Genomic DNA, 15625 nt, shown 5'->3' on the forward strand with positions numbered 1-15625 from the left:
CGCCGCACAATGGGCAGCACGATCAAAAGGTTCAGAGAACCGAGTTACAGAGACAGAACTCGCTTAGTACGACATTTCCGCGGCACTCCACTTAATAAACGTTCCTTGAGGTTATATTAATCCGTTGTTTCACTCGACGCTCAAGTAACGGTGGTTAGTATAGTTGAATCCAACCGTAGGGACTCCCCTTTGCATTAGAAGCCCGTGGCAAGTTGTAAAGAGCGCTTCACTGCAAGTGTAGTGTATATGTGGCAGAGCCCAACTAAATAAATGGCGCAGGCGACGGGCTCGTGGGGGTTGGGGCAATCTTCCGTAAAGCCTATCCGTCATTTTATTTCCCTTGGGCTGCGCAAGAGCTTTCTTATTTTCACCTAGCCTTGGTACTTCTCATTTCCAGGTTTGCGCATTCTATTTGTGACGCAACTCGTGATCATACTCGAAGAGAGTGACGTAAGGAAAGAGATCGGTGACAGTGGGGGGGACCAGAGGAGATGTTAATATTTCCCCAGCTTTATATTCCGCCCACGCAACCAAAATGAAACGGCGTCGCAAGGCGCCGCCAGCGTACCTCGCCGTGCCGATGCGCTGATTTCTCTTGGGTGCCAGTCGACGACGCTCGCGCAAAGTGAAAGCGTCGAGTTCAAAGAAACTCCGTTATTCTGCTGCGTCTATAAAAAAAGAAAGCTGCAGTCTATGCTGCAGTCGTGATACTGCCTGCTCTCAACTTTATTGCTACGTAAGCGACAGGTCCTCCTCGAAACGTGAAACTGCCTTTGAACAGAGTGGTTGCACAATAATCTCTATAAACGGGTGACGACGCTTCTTTTCTTTATCACGGCTTTGTGGTAAAAAAAGAAAGTGCGAGAAGAGACCAACACACGCGCTTTTGTAGGATGATGAAAAAAAGAGCAGAGAGAAAGAGGGAGATGTCACGTTCTTGTCACCAATTGCGTAACTCTGGACGCTTTGACGAAGTCGCGACTGTTACGCAACACCAAAGGTCTCCGGAGACCACGTTTTCAGTAAGTCGTCCCTGGCCCCGGAGCCTAGCAATTACGGGCGGTAAGTTAAGCGCAGCCGTGGCGAATTGACTATAGTGACCGCCTCCGCAATAAGTGGCCGGTCGGAATCCGGTAGAGTGTGTCTGGCTCACGTACGTGCGGCCCACGGTTTCTCGCGATTGCTTTCACCGTACAAATGGAACGAGCAACAGAAACGCAAAGCCTCACAGCCCAGCGGAGCGCCATACAAACCACGGCTGCAGGCAGGCACAGTGTGGATTTCAGGGCGTGGGAGTCGCAGAAGAGCGAGACAGCCGAGTACTCACGTTTGCACGGATAGCAAAAAAAAAAAAAAAATGGCCAGGCTTAGCTTGGTTAAGCCAAGAATGCGTTGCATATTGCGCGAGTTGGGGCCCAGCTTTTCCTCCGGCTGTCGTGACGTCACGTCACGTGGTTGCGCTAAAGGTCAATGGTGGCTGCCCGGCCGCGCCCAAGGGCTGAACTGAGTGATTGCAATATGCAACGCATAAAAATAGAAGCAACTTAATAACAAACATAGCAAACTTAAAAGAGAATAGACCCACATATGATACGCGCAGCAATGAACAATGGCTCATACCCTCAATGGTGGCTGCCCGGCCGCGCCCAAGGGCTGAACTGAGTGATTGCAATATGCAACGCATAAAAATAGAAGCAACTTAATAACAAACATAGCAAACTTAAAAGAGAATAGACCCACATATGATACGCGCAGCAATGAACAATGGCTCATACCCTCAATGGTGGCTGCCCGGCCGCGCCCAAGGGCTGAACTGAGTGATTGCAATATGCAACGCATAAAAGAGCGAATGAGCTTAGATTGGAACCAGTCTGAAAGAGACGAGATTAAGCTTCCCCAAGAAATTGCCAGAGCTGTAGTCATCCATCGCTTGAAAGAGCGCCAACGCAATCCGTTTTGCGTCCCCGCGAGATATCTGTGGATGCCTCGCGTATTTATTCAGTGCGCCTCGGAAGTTCTTAACTCCTCGTGTGGGAAGGCTGCGGCGCCCGAACTTTGCCCACAGAGCCGCACAACGCTCTTTTGCGAGTTTGCTGCCGAAAAGCGGCGTGTTCCCCTCGCAAGGGGAGAAAGCTTGGCTCGGCTCAAAGCGACTTGTCGCTGGGCGAGTCGGCGCGGTTTACTGTACATATTTTTAACCCGCGTGAAAACGGACACCACACAGAGGACACGACGCACACAAGCACCGCGCTACCAGCTGTCTAATGTGCACGTATGCGCCATGTCTTGCCATGTCTGTGTAGCGCGCACGAGCGAAACGCATTGCCCTGCTCTGGCGCACTGTGCGATTGCGCGTGTCATGTTCTCTATGTTGTCTGTTTTTTTTTTCGCCGCTGGAGAGAACGTATTGTAAAGCTCCTACTCAGCGCGTGCGGCAACGCTCATTTGTCGACGGCCGCTTCAGTCGGTGACGTTGCACCGCGCCTTGTGTTGGTCAGGCGAGGCACAACGGCACTTGACATGCACGTATACGCATCCCTGCTGCAAGACTGCTCGTACAGTGAACGAGGCACGAGCGATTGCGTTCTGTTGCTTCCGCTTCCCTCTGATGGCTGTCCGCGGTTAAGAGATTTGCGCGCGATCATGGTGCAGCGGTGGCGTAGAGGTAGAACACCCGCCTCGCGTGCAAGAGGTCCGTGGTTCGAATCCCGGTGCCGGCAATTTCCCACCGGATTAAAAAAAAATCCGCGTGTGGATAAAATTGCACAAACAGGCCTGGAGTGTGGCCTGATCCCGGTGACCAGAACCGGTAACGCACTCCCTCACCAGAGCAGGATTGGCCACCCTGGTGAAGTACTTGGCCACAACCTCCTATATGGTACAATGCGTCGTCCTTTTTTTTCTCAGCGTATAAACCTCCGCTCGATATTCTTCGCTCGAAAATCGTCAAACGTTGCGTTCCTCCTCGTCACCTCACTGCGTCGACGTTTCAGTGCGCATCCGCATGAACTGCTGCCTGCGTTTTGGCAGAGCTTCTAAACTGTGTAGTCAACGAACGTAGGACATTCCCCTGGCATTGAGGTGTTGATACGTGCGCTGCATAAACGTAAGCATTGCACGAGAATAAAAAAAATTGATGAGAAGCTTCTGGGGTTTTATGTGGCGAAACCACGACCTGATTATGAAGCAGCGCCGTAGTGGGAGGCTTCCCGATTAATTTCGACCTCCCGAGGTTCTTTAACGTGCACCCAAAGCGTGGCACGCGCGCGTTTTTTTTTTTCCATTCCGCCCACATCGGAATGCGGCCGACGTGGCCGGGATCTAAGTAGCCACCTGGGTCTCAGCAGCGCAACGATTGCAGGTTGCATATAGGATGACATTGCAGACAAATGTGCGCATAGCATTTAATTAAACGCTTCGCGAAGGCTTCGCTTCTCATAGATTCCTACATGTGCCTCGGATCTGCATATACTTTTTTTTCTTGTTCCTCGCATAAAAATCAGAGAGACGCCAGGAGCTCCTCTTCAAAACGTCACCACGATAGAGCTCCGCATGCGCGACGAATGAGGCGAGAGCGAGAAAGAAGCATCAGGATTCCCCCGTGTCCGTGCACCGGCGGAACTGAATGATTGATTGGCCGCTTTATTGACGAATCGATTTCGCCCCTCGTCTCCCCGGCGTCGCGTAGCGTAGTAATGAGCACGCGACGCCTTGCACGCCGCTCCCGCCGCCGGGGCAGTGATGGCACCGCCCCCTGGCGGAGGAGCGAGACGGCCCTCGCGCCGTCCATTTTTTGCAACGCTTCGATCGCAGTCTGCCGCCTGGTTCTTTTATGTTCTGTGGTGGCCTGCCGCCCGTGTGCCGACGCGCGCGCCCCCGGGCGACAGATCCTTCGGGATGAGGCGGCGCGTGCTTCCGAGTCCCGGTGGCCTCGTTTTCAACTCGCGCGGCTGCGTCTGGGCACAAAACTTCGTGCAACGGGAAAAGTGGGGGAGGAGGGGGGAACTCATTACGACTGTCCAGTTATAATGCGAATGGCATTACTTTGAGATGAAAATTAATGTGCTGTACACCTAATGGGTCTTTGTTATTTGACACTACGTGCACTGCGTACACTCTATACACTCCGTGCACTTCATACACTACGTGCGTTTTATGCACTACGTACACTCTATACACTACGTGCACTTTATACACTACGTGCTCTTTATGAACTACGTACACTTTATACACTATGCGTAGTTTATGCACTACGTAAATTTTATACACTACGTCCACTTTATACGCTACGTGCGCTTAATGAATTGACTTTCGCAATCTCACACGTACAGCTGTTTTTTTTTTCGAGCTATATCGTACGTTGCGAATTTTTTGCAAAGCTTCGATCGCAGTCTGCCGCCTGGTTCTTTGTGTTCTATAGTGGTCTGCCGCCCGTGTGTCGACGCGCGCGCCCTCGGGCGACAGATCCTTCGGGATGAGGCGGCGCGTGCTTCCGAGTCCCGGTGGCCTCGTTTTCAACTCGCGCGGCTGCGTCTGGGCATAAAACCTCGCGCAACGGGAGAAGAGGGGGAGGAGGGGGGAACTCATTACGACTGTCCAGTTATAATGCGAATGGCATTATTTTGATATGAAAATTAATGTGTTGTACACCTAATGGGTCTTTGTTATTTGACACTACGTGCACTACGTACACTACGTACACTTCATACACTACGTGCGCTTTGTGCGCTACGTGAACTATATGCACTACGTACACTTTATACACTACGTACACATTATACACTACGCGTACTTTATGCACTACGTACACTTTATACGCTACGTCCACTTTATACGCTACGTGCGCTTAATGAATTGACTTTCGCACTCTCACAAGTATAGCTGTTTTTTTTTCCGAGCTATATCGTACGTGAAGCATACTGAAACGAAGACTTATTCTGGCCGAATGACAGAAGCGATTGCTGTCTACGCGTACCTTATCCAAAATTTCTTCAAGGCTTAGGCGTCAGCGCGTAGAACACCGGCGCTCCCGTCAGCGTACCGTGGGCTTCGCGAAAACGGTTAGACACAACGAAAAACTTGCCAAGAATGCTATTCGCACTAAAAGAGCTTGCCATACGAGTTTTATGTCCCAAACCTGCACAGTGGATTTGTGAGATAGGCGCCGTAGTGGAGCATCGACTCCGGGTAAATGTTCGATCACTTCGGTTCTTGCGATCAATGCTTCGGCTTTCGAGTGATTGAAACTCCGATGTTTTTTTTTCTCGTTCTTTTTTTTATTTCACGGTTAAAATAGTCTAGCCTACAACCTTAAATATATTGTGGGCTGAAACTTATTCTTGCAAGTAAGGCCTACAGTAAGCCTACGCAATTAACGGAGCATCCTGTGTTTTCAAATATTTTTCTCTCCCACCTATCGCATCCTTTTGTCCCTTCCCCGGTGCAGGGTAGCCAAACGGAGATAATATCTGGTTAACCTCCCCGTCTTTCCTTTGCCATTCTCTCTCTCTCTCTCTGTCAAAAGGGCGAGTGGATAACGGTTGACATCGAAGAAGGACAAGGTGCTTCCAGGGTGCATTAGTGTATGAATGAGTAGCGATGAAGGCGCAATAGACTAGGGCGGAAGAAGAACACAAACTACAGCACCGGCACCTGTCCTGTCGTTTGTATTCTTCCGTCCTGTTCGATTGCGTCTTGATCTTTACTCATTCAAGCATGGACCAACTAGTCCAAGCAAGAGTTTTACTTGAACATTAGTGTATACCATGTTATTTGTTGTTTAGCACTGCACTACAGTGCGGGAACGGCTCATTAAATTTTTTTCTTTGAGTAGTGCCACACTCTAAGCGCGCGCAGTTTGAACGAGCGCACCTGAGTCTTATTTCGGCCCTATGCATTGTTATTGCTCCGTATACGTATAGCTCTATACGCCAACTTCGGGCGTCTTTTACGTGTCAATCACCTTCATTTTGACGCTTTTTTTTTTGTCGTTGTCCTACGTGTGCTAGAATGCCTCCAATTGCCTTACTTTTACGAAAGTGGTCGGAAAGTGGCAGTCATATACCCAACTCCCACGAAGCCCAAATTGATCTGAAGTTTCCAAAGAAGACCTTGACTTCAACATGTCTTACTGGGCTTCTGGAATCGAAAAAAAAAATAGAAAAAGAAAACCCCGTTGGGGCACAGGTATGTTTTAGCGTAGAATGTCAACGTTTCCCTCTTCGCCGGCCACCCACCCATGCACGGCGCAATGGCCTTTAAATTGCGGGCACGGGCGACACTTCCTCGGGCGTTTCTTCTCGAGGTTGAGGCGCCCAGTCAGTTAGGGAACACTTCATCTTTTCTTAAGAACCAGTTCTGCTGTACTATCTTCTTACGTATACCCTCGACTCAGTAAAGATTCGGCACGCGTACAGATGGCAACAAAAGAAAAGTGCTTACACCGAAAAGAAGGAAGGGAGGGGGAAGGGTGAACAAAGTCATTTAGTGCGGCTGTCACCAGCAGGTGCGCGATGCCGGCGGCCATGAAAGCGGTTCAGGCGACGTCGGGAACGTTCCCGCGCTGCCTTATACGTGCAAGCCTTCTTGAGGATGTTGTTTGAGAACAGATTCGCCAATTGGTTTGTTCTGCCGCCGATTGTGCAATTCGGATGGCGTTTGCAGCTGCATATACTGCAGCATAGACTTCGTAGACTGCGGTTAGCGGAATGTTCCAGATCAGCCGCCATGGCCACAAGGGGCGCTGGCTAACACTCCCGGGGTCGCTATCTCTACACGTATACACGCAAATGTTCGATGAAGTGGATCGGAGAACAGCCGTCGCCGTGGCTCCATTGGCATAGAGCAGCGCACGCGTAATGCGGGAGATGTGGGTTCGCTTTCCCTCCGGGGGCAGATATAGTCTTTTCGTCCATTATCAGTTTACACATTACAGTTTAAAAGAACAAGTTCCGCTATGCTTTCCCTTATTCCGTTCTTTCCTTGGCTTCGTGCGGTTGTGAGCAACAAAAAATCAAAGACGCAATTTGTTGCGCTGATGCGCTAATTACTCCACGGCCCAATAACATTTTGTTTTCTGGGTTAAGAAGACCGTTGGTCAAATCGGTCGAGTGCTTTTGTCAAAACAGGTCTGTGTGACTTGTACCGAGGACGGATCGTTAGGAGGCGTTCTGGACCTGGTCACGCCACTCGCGGTCACTGAAACGCGAGTTGACGGGGCTCGACTGATCCGAGCCTCGTTTTCGATGTGGACTTTGAGAGGTAGGCGTGCTCCTAGCTGAGTGAGAGTAGATGCCGATTCGGCCTGGTAACTCGTATACCGTATGAATTCTTTATAAAATACATATTCGAAAGTTGCGGCAGAACATGATAGAGCTGATACTATGAGGCGTAGCGATCTAATAGCTTCGATAATAATGGGCTTGTTCGTACGAACACGTTCTTCAGCAAACAGCCCGTATAACGGGACACAGAAACGAGGCACACGACACCGCGTTATAAATCTATGGGCACTTTGCTGAGCTGAACTACGATAGGCGAGAGCTTATCTATGACTGCCTCTGTTGCTGTTGTCTGGACTGTTCTGCGAACGGACGCCGCCGTGACCGCGAACATGGAAGGCAATCGCAGCCATATGATTGATCACCGCTATCCTGCGTCCACCACGGACTGCACGGACACTCATGAACCACTAAAGGCTTACGCCTTAACTGCATCGACAGAGTGGAAGTAACGGAAATGCCGCGGGGGAGCGAACGCAAATGCAGGAGCGACGGTGCTGAATCCAGCCATGTGGTCACGCCAAAAGTTTACGCGCCCTTATTTGCATACAGACGCAGCACGCGTTGCTTCAGCTATATTTTGCAACAGGATCGAGGAATCGCTCCGCCGTGCTTACTGACGACATATAGCGATCAGCTGCAACGAGCAGCTGATCGCCCTTTCGTTGTTCCCTGGCCTTTCTTCGTGATCATCCACTTGGTTGGATATGTCCGGGGACACCCGCCTTGGTTGCTTGCTTAGTGGCTATGGCGTCGACCGCATTTCGATGGGGGCGAAGTGCAGAAGCACATGTGTGCCGTGCTTTGGGCGCACGCTACACAATCCCAGGTGGTCGAAATTCTCTGCTAAGGCGTGACAACCCCCCCCCCCCCCCACACACACACGCACACGCGCGCGCGCGCGCACACACACGCACACACGCACGCACACACACGCACATGCGTTCGCACATACACACACGCGCGCACACACACGCACGCGCGCGCGTAAGGAGAAAGACAGCACAGCAACGCGTATACGCTAAGTGAACTTCGTGGAAGTAATGAGAACCTTTGCTAAGGTTAACTAGCAAAAGGGCCTGCGCAGAGGCACTGGCATTTTGGACGCTCTCCTTCAGCGACGTGTTGGCGTGCTGCGGTGGAAAGGAAGCAATGAGACCGAAGGTCACGGATGGCTGGTCGATCAGCGCGCGTGACTGCCGAGAACGTGACCCCTTCCCTCCCCCTCCACTCCCCGCCGCCCGTATCGCTGCAATCGCGCATTGCGGTAATGCCGCAGATCCGCCGAATTCTGGAGTACAGACAAATTCGAAGGGCGCAAACCCGGACCTAAAAAGTTCTGTTCTCTTTTCGTGAGTTCGGGTTGCTGGCACATTTCGTCTCCACCTGCGGTATCTACTGCGTGTGCGCGAACTAAACGAAATTAACGAGCCGGCATCGATCCCGATACATAACGTAAAACTAGACTTAATGAAAAAACTGAACGTATCAGGCGATGTTGTTAATGTAATCTCAAGATGAAGTATTTGTAACGCTGCTCCGAGATGTTATTTAGCTTGTGTCTCCGTGATATATAGCATATGATCGCGAACACGTGACGTTGTAATATCCATGTACCTGTGTCGTCCGCCTGAAATTTTTCGTCTTAATCAACCTAACCCCCCCCCCCCCTCTCCTTTGTGTTTTCTGTCTTTCTCTTTCCGGTATAATGCCTATCAAATGTGCTGTGTATATATACTTCGGTAAATAAGTAAGCACTGTTTCGCTGTCTGAATGCGCGACATTTTCTTGAAGCATTCGCGTGCTCTGGACACCATCAAACTGCGTCAATTATCATCAACCCGCGAAAACTTCCACGTTTGTGCTAAATTTCGTGCTGCGTTGAAACCGTCGGCAATGCAGCTATCGTTGTTAAAGAAAGCCAATGTCTTTTCTTTGTTTTTTTAGCCCCCTATTTCTTGCAATCCTCCCTGCTTAAATAGTCGACAAAAATTTGCAATTAATCTGCTAGCAAGAAGTGCCCCGGACATTGCCTGTCGCGTTCGAAGGCGACAGATGAATGTGGTGTTTTGTGGCGCAAGGGCCAAGTGTGGCCAAAGAGCGCCTGGTAAGGCGACAGACAACCCCCTATTTCCACCCCTCTTTTATGCGGTCCACACGTACGCTTATCGGTGGAAAATGGGGGCTTCGTAACGGAGGGTGCCGTAAGCAATGAAACATTTCTTTATAGTAGCATGAGTAATATGCGTGCGCACACAATGTGCACTTAACGAACGACTCCGTGCGGGTGACGTCAAACTTTTCTTTGGAAACGCATTAGGCTATGCTGCATATGCATGCGCTGGCGATGGAGCTGTGTTCGCGGGGCAGAATTTAGCGTAACGCACGATTTACGTTTTTCTGGGAGCTTTTGTTTCGCGTTTGCAAGTTGTGCATGAAGCCATGCTTTCCTTTGTGGACGTCACAAAAAAATATGGCGGCCGTGGCTCAAGGACATCACTCAGGCGGACGAAACGACAAGAATACAAACAAAAAAGGACCAACGTCAGAAAGCTGTTGCCCCGCATGAATGTCGCAACTCATTTGCACGACTCCTCGCTACGACTTGTGCCTACGATTGAATCGTTGCTATGGTAACTTAATATGCGTACCTCGAAGTCAGGCGTGGAAACAGCTTTCACTGTGAACGGTAACACCGAGGCCATGCTTTTGATGACCCTTACTGTAACCCCTTTCACCAGCCGTGGTTGCTCAGTGGCTATGGTGTTAGGCTGCCGAGCACGAGGTCGCGGGATCGAATCCCGACCACGGCGGCCGCATTTCGATGGGGGCGAAATGCGAAAACACCCGTGTACTTAGATTTAGGGTCACGTTAAAGAACCCCAGGTGGTCGAAATTTCCGGAGTCCCCCACTACGGCGTGCCTCATAATCAGAAAGTGGTTTTGGCACGTAAAACCCCATAACTTTATTTAACCCCTTACACCATTTGCTTTATTTTTCAAACCTGCTTTAGGCAATATATGTTACACACGTATATATGTGGTATAATTACTGTGTCTGTATAGTGTAGCCTAATAGTTAACAAGATAAACGCGTACGTTCGATTCTATTATAATAGGTTCTGGGTTCCATTACCTCGAGGTCGTCTACTGAAGCACCCTTTGAGATCACTTTTATTACCAGCATACTGCTTACAATGTCGAGTATAGAACACAGCTTTGCACAACTGCCGCCGCTCAGTTATTGTGGGACTCATGATATAGTACGTGTATTTGTACAAATTTAATGTTAGCGCCTTCAATAGTTTGGTATTTCTGAAGTGCCAAGCATTCACAGTTTTCTAAACACAGCAAGCCAGTGAGTCCCTGCGCGCATGCGCAATCGTGCAGATTTCTTACACTTATAACGCAAACCGTCGTTGAAAATTATGCAACTCTGCCCCTACACAAGGCCGTTTGAAGCCAGAAGGACGAAGTTCGGGGAATTACACGTACTGTCCATCATTACCATACTGGCTGAACCGCCATACTTGATGCTTTTGTAGACATTAGTGCCAGTTTCTTCTAGTAAGTTTTGATAAAACATTTGTACCCAGAAATTTCGGACGTTGCCCCTGCGGCCATTTGTTGAACTTCACCTCAATGCACCAGCATAACTGCATGGCCAGCATTTAAAAAATGTTATTTCAAAAGACCGCCCCGACTTGGAACACTTTTCAGTTAGCAACGTTGACTGGACATGCCCTTCTAATAATGTGCGTATTTACTGCACTTATTCGTAACTTTCCTGCTGCGTTATAGCAGCGTTTTAATCCTGACAGGAAAAAAAAAAGAAGAAAACACTGCAATAATGCAGCATTGACGTTACGACTAAGTACCGTAAATACGCACGTTAATAAAGAGGTGTGCCCTCTTGGCGTTGCTAACTGACCGTTGCCGAAATTAGGGCGGCCTTCTGGAATATTATGTGGCTTGAAAATGCTGCGCATTGAGTCACGCTGGTGCACTGCGGTGAAGTTTGTCACATATCCGAAGGGGCAATATGCAAAATTCCTGGACATGACACGACGCGAACCAATGATCAATCGCGTTGTGACGCCGCAGAAAGGTGGTCACGATGTCCGTAGCTTTTCAGTTCGTGATGAGGCCCTCAAAATTTTAACTAACGCTGAAAAATAACGACGTTAAGACACTTCTGTTCGGACCTCCGCCGCAAAATTAATTCACGCACGCAGAGTGAGTGTGCGGTCATCTAGGGGTGGAGGGGGAGGGGTTTCCTTTTCTCTTGACAACCAATTTGCACAAGATGTGCCTGGGCGTATTCCGGGTACACCGGATCTTTCCCAGAGGGGCCACCCGATCACCGGAAAGCTGTCTACGACAGGTTGCTGTCGCACCTCTTCGGTCCCTGGGTACCCAACTGGTTACCAATGTTGCACATTGTCTCCTGCCCATTGTTGGTAAATGTCACAAATATAATAGCCGATTTTTTATGAAGTATTTGCACAAATCAGTAGATATATTTTTTAATGCTGGTAAACGAGTTATTCTACTTTGAGTTCTTGCCAGCACGAATCCAGTGCTCATAGTTGGCTCTAAATGTGCCACTGGCCATGACCTTTGAAATTATTGCATTGGCGCGATATAGGGAATATTGAACAGCATAACTAATAAGGGGGACGTTTTGTTTCAACCCTCAAAGCAGTTTTGGAACTGCCTCAATGACATCTGGTACTTGCAGTCTAAAGTGTTCAGTGTGGTTAGCCTGAAAAGCAAAGATCCTGTAAATAAAAAAGAAATAAAGAAAAGAAAAGCCGCATGTCGCTCGTTGATCGGCTTAAACAAATATGGTATCTTACTTTAGCAGTTATCTATAGGAAAAAAAAGCTGGCAGATTTCGTAGAGAGTTCTAGAAAGGTAGAAAAATTTTGAAAATGTAGTAGATTTCGCCATCGTTTTTTTTTTCTCTGGAACACGCCAAAGATCAGCAGATCACGAAGCTTTATCACTGAACCACTAAAAAAAATCATAAAAATCAGTAGACCTGCTGATAAATCGGTAACTGTTGCAACACTGCTCCAATTACCTCGTCAAAATCACCTTGGGAGTGATTCCGGGAAAAAATATTCGTCCCAGATGTAGAGTGCGATGCATGCCGAGTTGTACGGATGTGGTTTAATCATATTCGTGCCAGTTGTAGCGTTCGCGAAAAGTCACGCTAATTTCACCTGAACCGTTGTGTCTTCGCAGTCGAAGAAAATCGCCCGTTTCGAACAGCGCGTGTTGGCATGAAAATTCGTTATGTGTCGTAAGTATGTGGAAGGGCCCGCCACGACAAGTCATTTCTTCACTTCTGCGTTTAGACAAGGAATAGTGTTTTTTTTTTACGTACGACAAGAAATGTGCGGTAATTTTCTTCCCGTATACAAGAAGATGCCGGCTTTGGCATCTAACCGTGTCATTAAAGAAATAATAATAATAAAAGGGCATTAATTAACGCCTAACTAGGGCTATTCAAAGGTAAAGTTGAAACGTACTCAAGAGTCCTGCGCATGAGCACAATGCAGGTGCCGCGTAATATTCGTGTATATTTTCACTTCCCAGCTTTGAAGGCTGCTGTGCAAATAATAATAATAATAATAATAGCTATAATAATAAAGCGAAGAAGACAGTAAATAATAATCACTTTGGAGGTTTTCTGAGAAGCTGAACTAGAGGGGTCGTAATTATTCACTGAAAGGTTCAACCTACTAGGAACGCGCCACAAGCTGCGGGCCTTTGCCGCGAAGTGAACGGGGCCGGAACGGGGCCCACTGAAGAAGGACGAAACAAGCTGCATATCACTAGCTCCGTTCACACTTGGTGTCGGAGCAGGCGGAAGCGGAAAAAACTTGACAAAATCCGCCCGCCTAGGCGGAGAAACGGGCGGAAAACCAGGAGGCGAAAAAATCGGTCTCGGACCGATTTTTTCGCCCAGGCGGAGCGGAAAGACGTTCCGCTTTACCGGAAGCTGCAATCGCATGTAAACATCCGGTCGTAAAATTTAACATTTTCCATTGCTCATTGTCTATTTTTAGAAAAAGCAACTAGCCAAAGCTATCGAAACTGTGTCTCGTTTATCTTCCGTGGTAGACGAAAGTTAAAAACGACACGTGCAGTTGCGCGAAATGGTAGCTTTTAGTAACTGATGGGTCAATGAATGAACGTATGTCTTGAAGTAGTGTGATGAACAGTGCCACCACGCGGACAAACGTACGCAAACTAGATAGATGTGTGAGAAAGCGGAAGTGGTTTCCGCTGCAGTGGCGAAACAAATGTGAACGTTTTGTACATGCGCGAAAAAGATTATCCGGCCTCTTTGGCTTTTCCGTCCGCTTGCGGTTTGCCAAGTGTGAACGTAAGCGCCGCAGCGTTTTGTCATACCTTCGAGCATGGCGTTCGCCGCCGTTACGAAAGCACAAGTCCCACCGAAAGCACAACCTGCCCCACCTCTCCGCACTTATATATATATATATATATATATATATATATATATATATATATATATATATATATATATATATATATATATATATATATATATATATATATATATATAGCCAGATCGAGCGCTCGGACCGGGTGCGCGATAAATACCATCCGCACAAATCCAAAACCTAGGACAAGTCGAAAGCGACTGTAGAGGCTGCGTTGTTTCGCTTTCAGGTTCGCTTGACATTTGCAACGGTGGGCTCAGGTTCCACGATGGGCGCATTCGGGTCCAAAACCGTGCTAGAAAGACGAGCTTATACGGGACGATTGCGCGTGACGTTTTCTATAGTGGTTGCAATTAACACGTGTTTCCGAGCAGATTTTTCTTTTCTTTCTTATTTTTATCTTGGTGCCGTTTCAGTTTACGCTGATTGCACATAGACACAGTTGCGGGAAACTCGCAGCCGATGACGCAGACCACGAAAGGCCGATTAACTGGGTTTCCACGAGAAATGTCCAGTTGCATCATCTGCAGCGAGCGATCAATCGCGTTCTCTTTAGCGTTCGAGTCGCCACCGATTCAAACTGCGCGAGAACGCGAGAGAGCGCTTTTCGACCGTTACTGGATGCATGTATAGAGGATGAGGCTAAACATTTCGACAGAATTGCCTGTCTGGTTGGGAAATTGATTAGGACTTGAGACTGACTCCAACCAAATAACTGTTACCAAATAACAGTTATTTGGTTGGAGTCAGTCTCAAGTCCTAATGTATAGAGGATGAGTGCAAGGGTCCGTCTTTAGGCACCACCTGATGTGTAATGGGAAATGGGCGCGGTATGCTCGCAGGAAAAAAAAAATTACTTATCGCATCGAGAGTATATACTACGGAAGACGTTCAAAAGAATGCCGTAGCTTTTCTTTCCTTCTTTTTCTCCCCTCCTTTTGTGTCGCAGTTGGCGGACAGTTACGTGACTTGCGGACTCGGCGGCTTCCGAAGCTCACTGCAGGTTGCGAGCGACGTTCTCAGCTTGGGCCTGGCTTTCCAAGCGGGTGTCGCCGTAATGCTTGAACTAGTATACGCCAAGTGATACTCTTTCCGCGAGCCATTCCGCCTAGCGCGTTGTACCAGTCGGCCTCTCTTTAGGCATACAGAGCGTGGTCACTCCAGAGCTCGCATGGGTGTGACGGCGAGCACCATCGCACCGTCGCATGGGGCAAGAAGCGCGATGAGCCTGTCTATGCTCGCCTAAGAAACGCACGTCAAGATTTCATTTGGGCGATGTTTTCACATGCACTTTCTCTGGGCAGAGAAACGGTTTGCAGAGGATGCACGCTTCGGGGGGCTCGAGGAACGGATTTTGCAGTGTGGTCTTACGCGAGGTTGCAATTTTGCCACTGTTTTCGTGATTCCTTTTTTCTTCCGTGCGTGTGTGTGGGTGTGCAGTACCGACGCTAGCGCATATCGCTGGTATTACGTGCATGCGCATGCCTTCAAGTTGCGCGCATGCTGGGATGCACACACACAAAAAAGAAGAAACGAGTGATCGAGTGAGAGAGCCGCTGCTTGCACCCACCGCACTCGCCGTGGGCTGCGGCGATGCACCAGCAGCAGGGACGCCGCGCATCCAGCACTCACACCGAGATGGCAGGTCACCGTCTCGCTGGCTGGCCGACCCGGTCGATGAGGCGGCGTCGGAGCATGGCCGCCCCTGCAGTGGTCGCCGCCGGTTCCGCTCACTCCACACACACCGGCGCTTCGTGGGAAAGCCGCACCGCACGCGCGCGCACGCACACGCACCTTACGGCTTCGCTTCGGCACGGGCCAACCACCGTCGGGGGCCCCCGAGAAAGAAACCCGCGCTCACGACCCCGG

The 15625-nt window shown here is 49.1% G+C and overlaps 1 protein-coding gene across 1 annotated transcript in view; it reads right to left on the reverse strand.

Moving 5' to 3' along the window:
- Nrx-1 (Neurexin 1) overlaps window positions 1–15625 on the reverse strand; it is a 47868-nt gene extending 32243 nt beyond the window's left edge. Inside the window, exon 1 of the mRNA XM_065424758.2 lies at window positions 15327–15625. Coding sequence (XP_065280830.2) covers window positions 15327–15377 — 51 coding nt within the window. The 5' untranslated portion in view covers window positions 15378–15625. The remainder of the gene's footprint in view (window positions 1–15326) is intronic.

Source organism: Dermacentor albipictus, chromosome 7 (genome assembly GCF_038994185.2).
Source record: "Dermacentor albipictus isolate Rhodes 1998 colony chromosome 7, USDA_Dalb.pri_finalv2, whole genome shotgun sequence".
NCBI lineage: Eukaryota > Metazoa > Arthropoda > Arachnida > Ixodida > Ixodidae > Dermacentor > Dermacentor albipictus.